Here is an 18,801-nt window from a genome sequence, read left to right as displayed (position 1 = left end):
GCATCAGGTCAAACATGGGCAAGGAAACTTCCTGCTGATCACCACGTACCACCCTCCCTCAGCTGATGAATCAGTGCTCCTCCATGATGAACACCACTTGCAGGAAGCACTGAGGGTGGCAAGGGTGCAGAATGTACTCTGGGTGGGGGACTTCAATGTCCATCATCCCAAGAGTGGCTGGGTAGCACACCTACTGACCGAGCTGCTAGATTGGGTCTGTGGCAGGTGGTGAGGGAACCAGCAAGAGGGGAAAAAAAACATACTTGACATCATTGTCATCAACCTGCCTGCCGCAGATGCATCTGTGCATGACAGTATCAGGAGGAGTGACCACACAGAGTCATTGGAGACAAAGTCCCGCCTTCACATTGAAGATACCCTCCATTGTGTTGTGCTAAGTGGGATAGATTTCGTACAGGTCTAACAACTCAAGACTGGGCATCCATGAGGTGCTGTGGGTCATCAGCAGCAGCAGAATTGTACTTGAACATAATTTGTAACCTCATGGCCAGGCATATCCCCACTCCGCCATTACCATCAAGCCAGGAGATCAACCCTGGTTCAATGAAGAGCAGGAGGGTATGCCAGGAGCAGCACCAGGCATACCTAAAAATGAGGTGTCAACCTGGTGCAGCAACAACACAGGACTACTTGCATGCCAAACAGCATAAGCAGTAAGCGATCCACAACAAACAGATCAGATCTAAGCTCTGCAGTCCTGCCACATTCAGTCGTGAATGGTGGTGGACAATTAAACAACTCACTGGGGGAGGCTCCACAAATATCCCCATCCTCAAATGATGGAGGAGCCTAGGACATCAGTGCAAAAGATAAGGCATTTGCTACAATCTTCAGAAGCCAGGAGTGCCGAGCATATGATCCATCGCGGTCTCCTCCGGAGGTCCCCAACATCACAGATGCCAGTCTTCAGCCAACTTGATTCACTCCATGTGAAATCAAGAAATGGCTGAAGGCATTGGATACTGCAAAGGCTATGGAGCCCGACAATATTCTGGCAATAGTACTGAAGACTTGTGCTCCAGAACTTTCTGTACCCCTAGCCAAGCTGTTCCAGTACAGCTGCAACACTGGCCTCTACCCGGCTAAGTGGAAAATTTTATGTCCTGTGCACAAAAAGCAGGACAAATCCAACCCAGCCAATTACCACCCCATCAGTTTACTCTCCATCATCAGTAAAGTGATGGAAGGTGTCATCAACAGCACTATCAAGCAGTACTTGCTCGGCAATAACCTGCTTATTGATGCCCAGTTTGGGTTCCGCCAGGACTACTCAGCTCCTGACCTCATTACAGCCTTGGTTCAAACATGGATAAAGGAGCTGAACCCCAGAGGGGAGGAGAGAGCGACTGCCCTTGACATCAAGGCAGCATTTGACCGAGTTTGGCATCAAGGAGCCCTGGCAAAACTGGAGTCAATGGGAATCAGGGGGAAAACTCACCGCTGGTTGGAGTCATATCTAGCACAAAGAAAGATGGTTGCAGTTGTTGGAGGTCAGTCAGCTCAGCAAGAATTACTCAAGGTAGTGTCCTCAGCCCAGCCATCTTCAGCTGCTTCATCAGTGACCTTTCTTCCATCATAAGGTCAGAAGTGGGGATGTTCGCTGTTCAGCACCATTCGCGATTCCTCAGATATTGAAGCAATCCATGTTCAAATGCAGCAAGACCGACAATATCCAGGCTTGGGCTGATAAGTGTTAAGTACAGCACCTTCCAAACCCACGACTACTACCATCTAGAAGGACAAGGGCAGCAGATAGATGGGAACACCACCACCTGGAAGATCCCCTCCAAGTCACTCACCACCCTGACTTAGAAATATAATCGCCGTTCCTTCACTGTCACTGGGTCAAAATCCTGGAATTCCCTTCCTAACAGCACTGTCGGTGTACCTACACCACATGGACTGCAGCAGTTCAAGGCAGCAGCTCACCACCACCTTCCCAAGGGCAACTAAGGACGGGCAATAAATGCTGGCCCAGCCAGTGAAGCCCACATCCCATGAAATGAACTAAAAAAATTCACCACAATACTTCTGCAGCTGCCGATCTGTTTAACCACTCCCTTACCGGCATCTTTGATATCCTGGGCCCAGTAATTGTGGTGCTTTGTCAACACCTCTGACGTAGTTCCATGTTTGTTCCAATTTCAAGGGACATAGATTTAAGTATATCTGGTGTACGGTTTGTTTAACCACCCATCACCAGGCCCAATTATGGCTACATCAAGTCTTCATCTCCTCTGGCAAAACCACCTATGATTCCAGGATTATCGTGGAGAATAGCCCTGAACTTGCATCTTTCTCTAGTTTGACTATCTACCCTCATACCTTTGCTGGGCTCACCTGGTCCATAAGTGTCACTTGCTTCAACTTCATTCCCACTAAGCCGCTAGCTACCCAGCTTCCTCTCCTTGCCACGATGTTAACTGGCATTATAAATGGTCCCTTTTCATGAGGTACTGCACACTTCCTCCTGAAAACAGCCAGCATCACACCTGTCCTCCAAGAATCCATCTTCGACTCCAGCCCCTCCCTGCCCTAACAAAATCTTGCATCCCACTGTTAACACTCCCTTTCCCCTCACAAAGTCCTATTGTCTGCAATATCTTTCCTGCAATTCCATTTGGATCTCTAATCAGGTTTCCTCTCCGTTAATACACTGACTTGGCCCTAATCAAAATCACAATTACTTTTGCTCCACGTCCTCCTCACCCTCTCTGTAGCCTTTCATATGTTCAACCATACCATCCTCCTCCTGTTAGGAAATAGATAGTTTAATTGAAGTTATATTGGTATTTGTAGGTGTTAGGAATGAGTTTTAGCTTTAAAGTTTAAGTTTGTTTTGCATTTCTTTATTTGTGTGTTAAGAAAGGTCAAATTTAGTTTACCTTTAGAAATGCAGGCACCTTTTTAATGAGTTTTTTTACGACTGTAAGCTAAGGTAAACAAACAAGGGTGGCAGAATTGGGCTGTTGTCTCGCAACAGGGGTCCAGAGAGGCAGGTCCCTCCCACAGACACACACAGAAAAACTAAAGAAACAGCAGTTTTAAGTTCAGTTTGAAGCCAGGACCCCAGAGAGACTGGTCACTGGGAGAGGGAGCTGCAGATTTCCCAAAAGAACCAAAAAGGTCCCAGGGCCCACGGTGTGACAAGCGTCTGGGGGGGAACTGAGGAGAGATCCATAGCATCTGTTTGAGGTAGCGTCTGTCACTTGGTTTCAGAGTGTGGTGTGTCTGGCCACAGGGTTGCCATAGGTTTACGTGGACTGTGCACTAACCATGGACATTAGAGTATAAAATACCTTCTGTAACTTATGTTATCCTTACAAATTTGTATATATCTGTAAAGGTACAGTTGTGGGTAAAGGAGTATTGTAATATAGTTAATATTTTCTTGTTGAATAAAATGTTTTATTCTTTTGTTAAGAACTCATCAACTGACTCCTGTGCCTCTGTTCAGTGGCTACTCTCCACGTCTCTAAACAAACAAAGTCAGGATTTATCAAGCTGGGTTCCACTCTGGGATCATGCTTCTCCAGGGGTAACCTCAGCTGGGTTCATAACACTCCAAAGTTTCTCCCTGTTGTCCAACTCAGTGGCACTAGTTTTTGACAATTCCAGTCATAATCATTTAATTGTAGCCAGAGCATTTCCAGCAATTGCTTATTTCCAAGCGCCAAAATATTAGCTCCAGTATCTTCCCCCAGCCCAACCTCAAGAGATCTATGAACTTAACCTCTTCCTAAATCTACGTTCTGACCCATATCATTATCATTTCGACCGAGGACCAGCCGTCACACGTACACCAACTACATCCAGTTCCATCACCTCTCCCAACCCCTTCACTACTTTTATCTGTCAAACATAGGGTATAGTAGCATGGTAGTTATATGTTACTGGATCAGTAATCCAAAGGCCTGGACTAATAATCCAGACATGTGCTCAAATGCTAATGATAACCACCCACCCCCTGTCCAGATTGTTGATGGTTGGGGATTTAGCGATGGAAATATCATTTAATGTCAGGGGCAGGTGGTTAGATTCTCTTGTTGGCAATGGTCATGACTCATGTCCTGACTCCTAAAAGCCTTACCATCAAGGCACAAGTCAGGACTGGTACCCGATCCACCTTTAAACAGTCACTTCCTCCACCACCGGTGACCAGTATGGCAACATGGCCACCCTGTGTACGACCTACAAGATTCACTGCAGCAAGTTGCTAAGGTTTCCTCATCAGGACTTCCCAAACCCACAACTTCTACCACCTTGAAGGACAAGGGCAGAAGCATAGGGGTATCACTTGGTCACACGTCACCTTGGCACTTGGAAATATATTGCCATTCCTTCATTGCCATTAAGTAGAAATCCTGGAACTACTTAATAGCACCATGGGAGTACATTCACCACATGAGCAGCAGCATTAAGAAGATAGCTCAGCATCATTCAAAGGCAATAAGGAATGGGCAATAAAGGCTGGCTTTGCCAGAGTCTCCTACATCCAGTGAATGAATTAAACAAAAAAAGGAAAAAGTCTATGCCTGACGTCCAGTCTTGGATGAACCCCAACTCCGTCTGGTAAAACTTGGGGAAGAATGGAGCCATCGCCGTAAGGTCCTTCCACAAACTCTGTATACTTACCAGGTGATTCCATTCCTGTCCCTAACCATTGCTTCAAGTTGAACCAGACCATTCACAACCTTGGCATTGTATTTGACCCAGAACTGAGCTTCACACACCAAATTCTCGTCACAAAAGGTCCTCACTTCCACCTCTGTACATTGCATGCCTCTGCCGATTTAAAAAAAATGTATTCTTTCATAGGGTGTGGGTGTTGCTGGCCAGGCCAGAATTTATTACCATTCTCCAATTTCCCTCAACTAGGTGGTGGTGAGCTCTCTTCTTGGACCATTGTAGGCCATGTGGTGTAGCTATACTCACAGTGCTGTTAGGGAGGGAGTTCCAGGATTTTGTCGCAGCGACAGTGAAGGAACAGCAATATATTTCCAAGTCAGGATGACAAGTGGCTTGGAGGGGAACTCGCAGGTGGTGGTGTTCCCATGCAAGTGCTGCCTTGTCCTTCTTGCTGCCCTTGTCCTTGGAGATGGTAGAGGTCACAGGTTTGGAAGGTGCTGTCAAAACCTTTGCGAGTTGCTGCAATGCAACTTGTAGATGGTATGCACAGTGGCAGCAGTGTAGCGGTGACGGAGGAAGTGAATGTTGAAGGCGGCAGATAGGGTGCCAGTCATGTGGGCTGCTTTGTCCTGGATGGTGTTAAGTTTCTTGACCGTTGTTGGAGCTGCACTAAACTAGCAAATCCAGACTAACAAATCACTCAAGCATTCCTTTGTCATCTCCAGATTTGACTACACCAGTGGCTTCTGGCCAACTTTGCACCTTCCACCCTCCAAATTTTGACCCACCCAAAATGCTGGTGTCTACTTCCTATCCATCACGAAGTACCACTCCCTTATCTATCTTCTTCCTGATTTACATTGTCTTTTGGTTATGCCAACACTTCCAATTTTAGACATTTCCTCGTGTTTAAACCTCCATGTGCCCCCCCCACCTTTCTCATGCATCCTTCTCTTCTTGTAGCTACCAGTGTAATTCCCTCTAAACCCCTGCACCACCTTTAACACCTTCCCTCAAGTCCACTTCTTTGATCAAGCTATTGGCTATGCCATTTATTTTCTCCCTCTTTGGGCATTCATTTTCCTCTGATTATCACTCCGGAGTGCTTCAGCATGCTTTTGGTGCTGTATAAATGCTATCACTTTTCCAATAGTGCTAGATGTTGGGTTAACATAACAGGGTATCTCCATTCATAATCAGCAACCCCTGTGATAAATACCATTTATCCCAGATTAAACAAATTTTATAGGATATGGAAACATTAGTAATGAACAGTGAATTTGAACAGTACCTTCTGAAAATAGCTCTTCTCGCTTCATCATTGATCAGAAGCACTACTTTCCAGTTGTGAAACACTCCTGGTATGCCAGAACGGGCCAGCTCCTCACGCCATATTTTCGGTACAGATCCTATTGGCACAGGATACTGTGAATTACTTTGAATTTTATATCCCCACTCGTACTGTATTTCATCGAGCCACCTGCCATTTTTAGCACTGTCAATGATGTAATCTTTAGTTAAGACCCAATTCCCTAAAATGGAAGATGGAAAGAGACGACAAACAGATTGACAGCAATTTTTCATACCTATTACTGCATTAGAAAGTTAATTAAGGACAAGCAATAAGACATAGTAATGGATAGGTTCTTAATTGCTTAAGGTTCATCAAAGAACAACCCCCTTCAATCTTTCTCTCACTTCAGAAACAAATATTCTCTTACTACAATTCAGAGACATGAATCACCTGTAACCTTTTAGCTCCCAGATGTACTCTTGCTTCTAAACAGTTTACTGTGGTACAGTTTCCCCTCCACACAGTTCAGACGAACTCTGGCCCTTTACCCTTCTCATTTCAAGACATTATGCGTCCCTAATGATCTTATCAGTATGAGTACTGGCTGCAACATATACCTGCTGCATTGCTTCAAAAATGGAATCTCTGCTGAGGCAGGAATTGCTGATCTATTCCAAAACCAGGATTTTTTACTTACAGCACACGAGGTACACTGAGTGAAGTAGGTATGCCAGGTACAATTGGCATCCACATAAAGTAATGACAATTGGAGCAGAAGGCACAGCAGCAATAATCATCTGACCAGGTCCCTTGGGGCAGCAAAATCAGCTGTTGAATCATGAGCTCTTGCTGCAATAATTTGCTATCCCAGGGGATTAAATAAATGTGCATGTTTATTTACAGTGCATATGGCTGCCTACACTCTATTTGCAATAAGAGATTTTTTTTTCATCCAATATAAACAAGCTTATTTTGATTCAAGCAAGGTAAATATGAAACATGTTGACTCACCTGCAGCACAAGCTGCTAAAAATTTCTCACTTCGACTTGGTTCATTTGCTATCATATGAGTGCACTGCTGCTTATATTCCTAGTTTTAGAGGAAAAGAAACAACCCTCTTAGTAAAATGAGCATTCTAAAGACCTCACCATTTGGAGCATTATTTTTCCATTAAAAGTAAGTGTCCCCAATAACATTAGGAACAGAGTTAAAAACAAAATCACTTTACAATGACATTTCCTTAGAAGAACATGGGAAGCCATAGTTGTTTTTTTTCAAAAAGCCTTCTGGCCCAATCTAGCTTGATCCTCCAGGATCTTAACTGCTTCAGCAATATTAAAGGGTCAACATAATTGTACTTCCAGCATTTTCAATTTTTTTCCTTTTTATTCATCTGAATATTTGTGCTAATTCAAATGCATTCACCATGTATTTGACGAATTTTTGACCTATATGCAATAATAATGTATGTGCTAAATTTAATTTACCTTGTTTTGTCTATAATATTTCTGTGAGGCGTAGAACAAGACCACAAAGTATGCATTTTCCCTCCGCTACTCATCACTGATGGGGCTGGGCATGTGCATTTGGAGCTTGCTGGATGACTTTGGCCTTCTGAATGTTGAGTGTAAGTCACTTCTTCTCATATGCCTCAGTAAATGCACCAGTGATTCTCTGGAGATCTGTTCCTGACACAGCATTTATTGCAGCATCATCAGCCATAAGCTTCCATCACATGTATGTTGATGAAATCCAGCTTTACCTCGCCACAATTATCTATGAATGTCATTGCATTGTAGCTACCATAAATTGCGGCATACAAGTCAACCCAATTTTTCTGGGCCCAAAAATCACTTTTTGCATATACTTGCATATAAGTTGACATCTTTTCAGCCACGCAATGCTTGACTCGCATTAGTACTCAGCCTCAATCTTTTTCCTGACAAATGCATGTTTGACTTAGTGATACCTTATAACTAGGTGTAAGGGATCAAACAGGCGATATGGGCTGTGTTGCAAAGGTGCGTGGGAGTTAAGACATGTCCAGTCTGCATTGGAAGATGACATTTCAAAGAAGTAAGCAAGCATGACAATAACAGCTCATCATTGAGTGCAATTCGAGACAGAGTGGGAGTTTGGGAATTTGGTGCAGTGAAGGAGAAGGTACTGGTCTGAGCTTTTACATAAAGGGAGTGTGCTGAGAGAAGGAGTCAGAGACCAGCAACGGCACCCAAGAGCTGAAGCTCAGCAGAATAAATTAGGTTGGTGAATTTTAAGTGTTTTATTCCTCTCCAAATATGGGCAGTAGCTTAAACTGGTACGGGGGAGATATAAGTATTGCATTAAAGTTATAGTTTAACTAGTTAAATCACTTGATACTACAGATAACCGCTGAGTGATATTTCTAAACTTAATTCATTAAATAAAACACAACAAAGATGACAGGGCAGGTGATGTCTTGCAACTGTAGCATGTGGGAACTGATGGAAACCTGTGCAATCCACAGCAATCATATCTGCAGTAAGTGTCAGCAAACTGGAGTAACTTTGGATCAGAGTTGCTGAGCTAGACACCGAGCTTCAGGCACTGCAATGCATCAGGGAGAGGGAAAGTTCCTACTTTGTTCCAGGAGGCAGTTACACCCCTTAGGTTAGGTAATTTGAATTTGGTCCACTGTCAGGTAGACAGGAGGGTGTGACTGTCAGCGAGGCAGGTAGGGAAATCCAGAAGATAGCATTGGAGGAGCTTCAGCCCTTGCAATTGTTAAACAGGTTTGAAGTTCCTGCAACTTGTGTGGACAAGTGCAGGAACTGCAGGAAAGATGAGCAGACTGACTACTGCACCGTGGTGCAGGAAGCCATTAAATTGGGCAGGGGGGGTGGGAGGGGCAGGGGGCGTGTGGAGTTAAAAATTATGGTTGTAGTAGGGGACAGTATAGTTAGGGAGATAGATGATAGATATAGTTCTCTGCAGCTGTGAGCAAGTCCAGAAGGCTGTGTGGCCTACCTGTTGCCAGGGTTAAGGACATCTCCTCAGGGCTGGAGAGGGAGTAGAAGGGGAGGGGAGGGGAGGGATGTCATGGTCCACATGGGTACCAACGACAGGTGGTTCTGCTAAGAGACTATGAGCAGCTAGGGGCTAAATTTAAAAAGCAGAACCACAGGACAGAATTTTTTGGTTGACGTGCGGGTGGCGGAGCCCACACGTCAGTGCTTAAAATGTTGCGCGCTGATGTCACGTGAGCATCCTGATGTCAGCATACGGCATCGTGATATTTCGGTCGGCGCGCGCGCACAGCAGTTGGACGCGCGCCCGCCATTAATTAAAGGCCTCGTTAAGGCCCTTAACTTGCTAATTGTCCAGGATTTTGAGGGGTCCATGCGAACTGCGGGTTGGTGCACGGGCCCAACGGGCAGGAGATTTTTTAATAAAAGTCATGCACTGGCGGGATATGTGGACTCAGAGGGGTTGTTCATGTTTTCCACTAAGTTATAATTGCAGAAAGTGTTTTAAAGTTGCCTGTTTGATTGATAGCAGTTCACAGCGATTTCCAAGAGCTTCTTGTGTACTTTGAAACCACTCTGCAGACAATAATCTTTCTCGGGCCTGCAGCTTTCCGGAGGCCTCCATTTAGCCTGGGTATGGGTTCTGACATCTCCATTGGAAGCAGCTCCTTTGAGGAGGAAGGGAGGGATAGAATAAGGAGGAGGCCAGGAGTGGACAATCAGCCTCCAGGGGAGCCACCTTTGGGAGGCCAGGCGCAGGCACAAGGGGCACAGAGCCAAGAGGTTGTCCAAGGTGCAAGGGGCCGCAGAAGACGCCACTATCCTGTTGCCAGGGTATACAGGCGGCAAAGCAGCTACCTGAATATGACTGAGGTGCAGTGCCGAAGGAGGCTCCGACTCTCAAGGGAGACAGTCACCTATACCTGGCAGATGATTGGTCTGGAGATATCTCCTGTGTGGGCGGACACCCCATGCCAGTGGCTCTGAAGCTCACAGTTGCCCTCTACTTCTATGCCTCTGGCTCCTTCCAGGGCTCGGTGGGTGATCTTTGCGGTGTCTCCCAATCAGCTATCCACACTTGTGTCAAGCAGGTTACAGGCGCTCTATTCAGACAGGTATTGACCTTCATCCACTTCCGCTGCGACCAGGCAAGTCAGGCACAGCGAGCCAGAAGCTTCGTGGCCATTGATGGCTTCCCCCGCCTCCAGGGTGCAATAGGCTGCACGCGTGTGGCCATCAAGGCGCCAGCAGGTTAGCCCGGTGCCTTCGTCAACAGGAAGGGCTTCACACACTATCATGAATGTGCAGATAGTGTGTGATCACAGGATGCAGATTCTGCAAGTTAGTGCAAGGTACCCAGGCAGCTCCCATGACGCCTACATCCTCAGACACTCACAGGTGCCGGGGCTCTTCAGTGCTCTGGCTCGTCTGAATGGTTGGCTGCTGGATGACAAGAGCTATCCCCTCCGAAGGTGGCTCATGACGCCTCTCTGCCTTCCAAGAACAGAAGCTGAGCAGCGGTACAATAGGAGCCACGGCACCACAAGGGCTATGGTGGAGAGAGCCATCGGTCTTCTCAAGATGCGCTTCCGTTGCCTGGACCGCTCAGGGGGCACACTCCAGTACCCCCCAGATCGAGTCTCTCTGATAGTGGTAGCATGCTGCGCTCTGCACAATCTTGCGCTGGAAAGGGGGGGATGCAGTTGACGATGAAGACCTTAATGCCCTGGATGAGGCTGCACTGATTAATCCAGCAGTGGCTCAGAGGATGTGGAAGCATAGGGCGATGATGAGGGGCCCCATTCTGACCCGCTATTACACCAAGGAGGCAGGGACACCCGGGACAATTTAATCCAACGAACAGTCAGCTTGCTCCACACACATGGATCAGCAGGACCTGCATTGCCTGGCACTTCCACACGTGGCACTTAGGTGCTACATCTTCCACCTTATCAGCTGCAACTAAGGGCTTAGTACAGAAACATCAATGTCCACTCAAATACTCATGATATGTCTATGAAAAAGAAAAATGCAGCACAAAGGAAACACCCTCAGCCATGGTCAGAAAAGTGGACTTTATTATGTCCAAAATATAACAGAAACTTCTCCATTGCAAACATAACTATTTTGTTCCCTATTCTAAAGCCAACACAAAATCACCAGTGACATACCCGTTGAGTGCCTAACGTGCCTTATGCTTTAGTTTGCGGGTGCTACGTCTAGGTGCCGCCCCATCGCTCGGAGTGGCTTGTGAGGCACCCTGCTGACTCTGTTGTCCTGTTGGCGTCGATGACCTTGGCAGGCGTCCTCTGGCCTGTGAAGCCTGTGATGGCCCCGCCTGGGAGGGAGTGGCCAGTTCCAGAACTGACAACTCCCCAGTTGTGGCAGCCTCAACGGAAGCAACGTTGACTGGCAGAGGGGCAGAGGAGCTGCTGCCCTCATCCGGAGCACCGAGAGGAGCTCGCAGCGACGACAGGCAGCTGCTGCGCCGACGTGAGGTCCCATTGGATCTCCCTGCTTACCGCAGATGCATGGGCACCGAACGCCGACGCTTGGTGCCCACATCTCCTCCCACATTGGGAATGACCACTCATGGCCAGTACCGCTGTGAGGGCTTGCAGGTCAGAGCATAACCCAATCAGAAGATTTTCCATCCGATCGAACCCCCTCTCCAACTGAAGCATACCCTCATGCATCCCTGCCAGATGCAAACGCGATTCCTGCCGCTTGTCCTGCAGCTGCTGCATTGGTGACAACTCCAGAGGCACATCATCAGTGCCGGACTGAGCATGTGCCTCATCCCCTGCAGCCCTCTGGCTGCTGGCGCCATTGGCTCTCGCTGTCCCTACCATCTCCTCCAACGATTGTGGAGTGCCCTCTCCACTGTGACCCGGGACACTAGCCAACGGTAAATTCCCCACCGAGGTGTTCGTGTCTGCGCTGGCTGAAATGATGTGCCGCAAGTTGCACGTCTTGGGCCTAAGGTGTGGAGGGGGGGCTACAATGTCTTTGGGCACGGCCATGTGGTGGTGATGCTGAAATTAACAACAAGGACAGTGCATCAGTTAGCATAGAGCCAGTTAAACCTTTCATCCCTTTCCTCCCCAGTCTCATAAGTCGCTCACCCTTCAAGAACCTAAGGAGACTAACATTGGTGGGGTGGAAAAGAGTCAAGAGGAGGCCCAAACATTAGACGCACATACAGACAGGCTGGTCAGATGGCCTCAGGAATGCCACATAGCATGTTATGTACCACTGGAGTAGTGAGAGTGCAGAGGTACCTGACCTGGATGCATGCTGGCTTGGAGAGTTGCGGTGATGAGGAAACATTGCAAACACTTGCGACATTTGCCGTGGATCACAGGAGATTGACAGGTCACATTATTGACCCTCATACCGTTAAGAGGGGCATCGACCAGGTGGACAGAAGGCAACAATTCCCCTTGGCGCAGGGATGAGTAACATGGTGGCATTTATTTAAGTTGAGTGCCATGAGGTTCACAGCTGAGGTGCTGAGGACCTTTCGGTCAGAGTAATGTGGGGCGCACTGGCTGAAAGGGTAGTGGAGGTCTCAAACGCCCTGAGATGCAATCAGTTTTTGGCAGTGCAGCAACGATGCCATGGCATGTTAGGCCATGGGGATAGTGGTCACAAATGGGGTAAGGTGACTTTGGAAGGTGGTGGAGACGCAATTCCTCAAGGGGATGAGGGACCTTTGTGTATGACCCACACGTCAGAGTGTCTCAGTTTGTGAATGAGCAGTGTTGCAGCATTAACGATTGCAGCAGCCATCAGTGGTTTAGATGGTGGGAGAGCGAACGGGACTGTGGACCTCAAATACCTGGCTGCTGGACCCCAGCCTCGCCGCCACCTGCTGCCCTGGCCGCCTGCCTCCTCCCCAGCTTCATGGCCTGCTCCTCAAAGGTCATGAGGCGCTGGAGCAGGGCGTGCCCACCTCCAGTCCTCTGGCGCTCCCGCTGATTGTGTTCAATTTTTGCCTGCAGAACAGAGAAGAGGATTTATTGGAGCTGATCGCTCATGTACTCTGCACGCGCACGCCGCACCCCAACCACAGTGGTCCAACTGAGGCCTCCAGCGGCTCCTGTCCCCACTACCGGTGATCAGTCCCCAGAAGATAGTATGGCTGGTCGCAACCCCCTTCCCCAATGGCCACCTTGGACACATTCGGTGTCCATCACTTTGAATAGCACACAGGTCTTAGCGCCCATGGCAAGGAGGCGCAACTAGGTGTGGCGCCGATGCCAGCAGATGGCACTTGGCCACAACACCTTGAGGCTCCCCTTCCACCATCTCATCACCATCAATATGGCTTGTGTTGGAGTTCTGAATATATGTCTAGTAGCCTCCCCTGCAGGTTGCCCCCAGACTACTCAAATGCGACAAACACCAACATATGCTGCGGAGAGAACCCATCTTCTCCTCAACCACTAAGGCTGATGTAAGCATGGTCAGTACCTGTTTGCCCACCCAGCGTGCGCCAAATGCCTAATGCAGTAACGATAGCAAGACGTGGGGGGGCTCAAAGGCTAAGGCTACTTGCTGGGTCAAATGGCCAAGGCTGACATAGTACTCACCCTTCCAGAGCGCAGCAAGTCATTGAATCTCTTGTGGCACTGCATGCCTGTGCGCCACACATCATCATGGGTGCTGACAGTGTCACCAACCTCCTCCCACGCCTGCCTGGTGACATGGGGGGCCCTCCTCCTCCCCCCATCACCCGGATACAATACATCCCGACAGCTGGAAACCTCTTGGAGGAGGACAGCAAGGCATGCATCGGAGAAGCGAGGGGCACAGTGGCCCCCCCCGCTGGCCTCTCCTGCAACCTGCCCCCACCCCCTGCTCATGCCCAACCACAGCTGCCTCCGCCCCCCCCTCCGAGTGGCCAAGGGGCACTGCCTCAAGCAGGCTGCCTGGCCACTCTTTATACAGACTGCCGGTTCCCCATTGGAACCGGTGGTCGGAACACGCCCGCCCCCGCGACTATTTTCACGTTCTGCACGGGAGTCGCTAACCCGCTGGGCGGGCCTTAATTGGCCCACCCGCAGAAAATGGCAGCGCGGCCCGTTTCGGCGGCGGCAATCGGATGCCCGCCTGCCACCGAGTTGGTTGGGCCCGCCCGGCCACCAAAGGCAAAATTCTGGCCGCAAAGATAATAATCTCCGAATTACTACCTGACCCTCAAGCAAATTAGCATGGGATAAATAAGATCAGAGAGCTGAATGCATCACTCAAACATTGGTGTGGGAGAAATAGGCTTTGATTCATGGGGCACTGACGCCAGTACTGGGAAAAGAGGGCGCTGTACCATTGGGGCAGCCTTCACCGGAATCATGCTGGCACCAGTGCCCTGGTGAATCACATAACAAGGACTGTAGAGAAGGGTGGGTGGAGAAGGGTTCATGTGAGGGGAGATTTGGAAAGTTAAAGAGAAAGTAGCAGGCAGTAGTGCAGGGTAATGATGACCACAGTGTGACAGACAAACATGTGTGCGCACCAGCAAATAGTAAGCAAAAAAGAATGGTAAAAATACAGAATTAAAGGCTCTTTATCTGACTGCTTGCAGCATTCATAACAAGATGGATGAATTGATAGCACAAATAGAAATAAATGAGTGCGATTTAATAGCCATTACAATAGCTATTGTATGTGGCTAAGGCTTGGACCTGAATGTTCAAGGATATTTAACATTTCGGAAGGACAGGAGGGAAAGAAATGGGGGTGAGGTAACTCTGTTAATAAAAGGATGAGCTTTAACAATCATGAGAAATTAACAGAAAATGCTGGAAAACCTCAGTAGTTCTGGCAGTATCTGTGGAGAAACAGTTAATGCTTCGAGTCCGTATGACTCTTCTTCAGAGCAGGGGTGAGAAATTATCTTGGTTCAGAGGATCAAAATGTAGAATCAGTTTGAGTGGAAATAAGAAATAGCAAAGAAAAGTCACTGGTTGCAGTTTATAAGCCTCCTGTTATGACACAGCCGATGGTAAATGCTGAGCTGTTCAGATCCCAGAGGGAAACTTGAAACAACTGTCACAACTAATTTTCAATTTGTATAAATTTTGAGATGCATGCCTTGAATTCAGTAGTAATAAGACCGCCAAGTCTTATAGGCTTTTACAAAACTAGATTAAACATTTATTAATAAGTGATTTTAAATACATACATAGATCTACAAATTACTGCTATGATAACTTCTAAAACCCCTTATCAATCTAACTCCCAGTTACACTTTCATTCAGGCAACAGTAAGATACATAGATTTTTAGAAGACCCAGGCAAAGAAACATGATGCCCTGGACAAGTCGAATTCCAAGTAAGCTTTCTTAACTTTGGTCCTTTGAAGACAGCAGCTTGAGACATAGATGCTGAAGGCTTTTTCACACTTGTAAGATCTTAAAAATGCCTTCCCTTACAAACAAACGAGTCTCTTCTTTAAACATACCTTCCTCTTCGAATGCAAATACCCATTGTTTCACTGTGTCTTTGGATAATAAAACCCTCTCATAGCACTAAGTTTTATCAGTAATCTTTGGGAGAAATAAATACACTGTTTCTAAACTTCACCTGGTAGGTGACACATTTCAATCCTCCTTTGAAAACAATCCAGGCTGGTTCATTTAGAAATGCAAATTTTCCCTTGACACCCATGTTTCTGAACTTTCCCATGTTTACCTAATTAACATTTCAAACCCAACCTCTCTTCTTAGATCAAAGCACCCAGGCTAATTCAATTAAATCTCACACACATACACACAAGGACACATCCCACTATTACTCTATTTTACAATAAATCCATTAATATTCCCTTTACCTTTTCTCCAGGGATAATGATCATTCTAACGTCGTCGCTCCCTTTTGTTTCTCAACTGTTCTTGGGATGCTTTGTCTTCTACCAAGAAGATGGATACAAAATATTTGCTCAAAGCCTCTGCTATTTCCTCATTTCCCATTATCAATTCTCCAGCCTCGCCCTCCAAGAGATCAACGCACACTTTCGTGTTACGGATGGGGTAAGAGAAAACTGCTGAAATCCCTGTTCCCTTCCCAACTGTCTGTGACCTGTAAGCTTTTGAAAGGAAGGTGCGTATATTTTAACCCCTGAGCATGTGGACAATTTGAATAATCAGCAGCAAGCATTCCTTGATTAAACGAATGATTATTGTCCATTTGGTTGTGGGGAGGGGGGTAGGTCTTTTGGTGCAGTGTTAGCATCCCTTCCTCTGCAGCAACTCCAGGTTCAAGTCCCACTTCAGGACTTGATGGCCATGGAAGGTGCGTTCATAACGTGGCCAAACAAGTTGATCATCAGCCCGTAAATCCTTCCAATATGCCTGATGGCAGGCAGTAAGGGCAAAGGGGTTCCTGGTCAGCCATACTACTGAAGGCAGCAGCAAACAACTGCAGTACTTTGCCAACCATAATCATGGACCAGTCCAATGCAAGTCCATGGTGACTAACACCCTCATAGGGCATAGTACGAGGAGGAAGATTGTTTATTCAAGCACTCACCCTGAAATCTATCACTATGCCATTCACTCATACACAATCACATACACAAAGATACTCCAGGAAAGTGCAGCCGGAGGGAACAGTGCACTTTTACATGTTTTTTTTTTAAAAAAAGAGTTCACAATTCACGTGGCCATCTGGTTCTGGAGAAGATATGTTGCAGGCCCACTGGAAGAACTTCTTCACTCCTGAAGTGTAGATTAGGCGAGTTCAACAGCAGAAATCATGCACTGAAGTCATTTTCAGGACTCCCTCAAAGTGGTGGATTTCCTGCAGGTCATGCAGTTAGTCGATTATAGTCTCGTTGCCAGGAGGTCAGTTTGCTTAAATGGTGTACTCGAAATGGAACAGGCTTGGAGACCTTTGGATGTTCCAGCCTCTTTTCTACTGTCTTGTTGGCTGCTCCCTTTCTGCTGACAGCATTTAAAAGAGTAAAAGGGACAAACATGACTACTCCACCATGTGACTCCTCAGACTAGTTTCTTTACCAAATATGGTGGTGGTCTTGGGTTGAAACATAGAAAATAGGAGGAGTAGGTAATTCAGACCTTCGAGCCTGCTCCATCATTCAATGTGTCTATCTCAACGTTGTACTCCAGCGCTCTCCCCATACCCCTTGACACCTTTGGAGTCCAGAATTCTAATTCCTTCTTAAATATATTCAGTGGCTTGATCTCCACAGCCTCCTGTGGTGGAGAATTCCACAGGTTCACCACCCTCGGAGAGAAGTTTCTCCTCATCTCAGTCCTAAATGGTCTACCCCATATCCCGAGACTGTGACCCCTTGTTCTAGACCCCACCCCCAGCTAGAGGTTCGCAGCCTGTGCCGCTTCCTGACCCTTTTCCTCACTTCCTTTCCAGCTTGCGGCTTCCCTCCTACAAGTCAAAGGTGTTTTTCCTGCCCTCTTGCTGCTTATCTCCAGGGCCCTTGTTCACAAAAAGGTTCAGAAGCTAGACAGTTTGAGTGAGTGGGTATAGGTAATTAAGCTAAATAAAGTTGTGAATTCACTCCCTATTGTAGAACTTTAGCACATAATCTGGGCTAACACTTTAGTGCAACACTGAGAAAAAGCTGCATTGTTGGAGGTACTAGATTTTGGTTAAGACACTGAACCAAGGCCTGTCTGCTGATGATACCAATATAAAAAAGGTCCAGTGGCATTATTCAAGGAAGAGTAGGAAGTTTTCCCTATTGTCCTGGCCAACTTTCCTCAATGCTGATTGATTGAGAACAGATAAATGAGTTGCGTATCTCATTTGTCCTTCATGGAGCTTTGTGGTGTACAAATTGGCTGCCACATTTGACATTTTGAAAAGCAGTTTACAGTAAGCCCCCATTTTAAGTTGCCTTGTTTAAAGTCATTCAGTTTTAACGTCAGTTAATGAGGCCCGTATTCCAGTTTAGCATCGGGAGCTTTGTTGTCTTGTGTCAGGCTTGACGTAGGACCGCAAGACCGGAAAGGCAACTACAACTTTAAGTGAGGACTCACTGTACTAGATTTCAAGATTTTTGGAACACCCAGGGAGCAACCTTTGCTGCATAAGCTTTGCTTTTACTTATGATGATGGTTAATGACAATTATAGTATATAGCACTGTTAGTCAATTGAAACTAAGAGAACAAGGAAAAAAAGAACAAAAGCACTGTGTTCTTGTTCCAAAGAATCCAATTTGAAAAAAAAACATGTAAGAGCGAAATTAAACCAGCTAAAAAGATAAAGTTTTCAATATCATTTTGCCTAATCAATAGGACTTACCTGTGCAAGGAAATAAGTGCAGTCTAGCTGAGTAAGTAGTTTGACAAGGGCCTCTTTTTCAGAATGTTTGAATCCTGTCAACTGTATTTTAGGATTCTGTGCTAGTCCAGCCATCTGTGGATAAAAACTATAATTAGCAGTGCACAAGATCACGTTTATTCTTTTGTGAATGTCAAATGTTTTTGGTAGGGAAGTATATTATAGAACAAACATAGTTACTCCTTGTGGCTTTGCACAAATGAGGTCAAAACCAGGTGATGTTTGCAGATGAAGTAGGATTAGAGGGCAATTCTACCAAGGTATGCAAGTGCAAGATTTTTAATAAGTTTCAGATAGATTAGTATAAAAATACATGCTTAATCCCCAATTAAAAATAAATATGCTGTCCCTATTTTTGTTTAGTACTTTAAAGGTTGACTAAAGAATGTCTTTCGTTTTTGTACAGGCTGAGGCAATATAGCACCACTATTGGAGAGAGGTTGCATTTATACTGTGAGAAGTTAAGGTGGATAGTTTGTATCCATATTCATAATGGAAAAAAGTTAACCGAGTATAATTACAG

The 18,801-nt window shown here is 46.5% G+C and overlaps 1 protein-coding gene across 7 annotated transcripts in view; it reads right to left on the bottom strand.

The window, feature by feature from the left end:
• slf1 (SMC5/6 complex localization factor 1) overlaps positions 1 to 18,801 on the bottom strand; it is a 77,357-nt gene that overhangs the window by 52,951 nt on the left and 5,605 nt on the right. For 4 of the 7 annotated variants that reach the window (XR_013579821.1, XR_013579820.1, XM_078565288.1 and 1 more), the window contains exons 2-4: positions 18,240 to 18,353; positions 6,956 to 7,034; positions 5,942 to 6,182 (exon numbers count right to left, since the gene is read on the bottom strand). Coding sequence is in view for 5 of the 7 variants with exons in the window: in XM_078565288.1 (XP_078421414.1) it covers positions 5,942 to 6,182; positions 6,956 to 7,034; positions 18,240 to 18,353 (434 nt within the window). In the remaining 2 variants the exon portion in view is untranslated. Of the gene's footprint in view, positions 1 to 5,941; positions 6,183 to 6,955; positions 7,035 to 7,432; positions 8,015 to 18,239; positions 18,354 to 18,801 lie in introns of those variants that run through there. The other 3 variants (XM_078565293.1, XM_078565298.1, XM_078565300.1) reach the window with 3 other exon arrangements.

The sequence above is a fragment of the Cetorhinus maximus genome, chromosome 2 (assembly GCF_964194155.1).
Source record: "Cetorhinus maximus chromosome 2, sCetMax3.hap1.1, whole genome shotgun sequence".
Classification (NCBI taxonomy): domain Eukaryota; kingdom Metazoa; phylum Chordata; class Chondrichthyes; order Lamniformes; family Cetorhinidae; genus Cetorhinus; species Cetorhinus maximus.
Note: the sequence above shows the minus strand (reverse complement) of the source record. Positions and strands in the feature narration are given on the sequence as shown.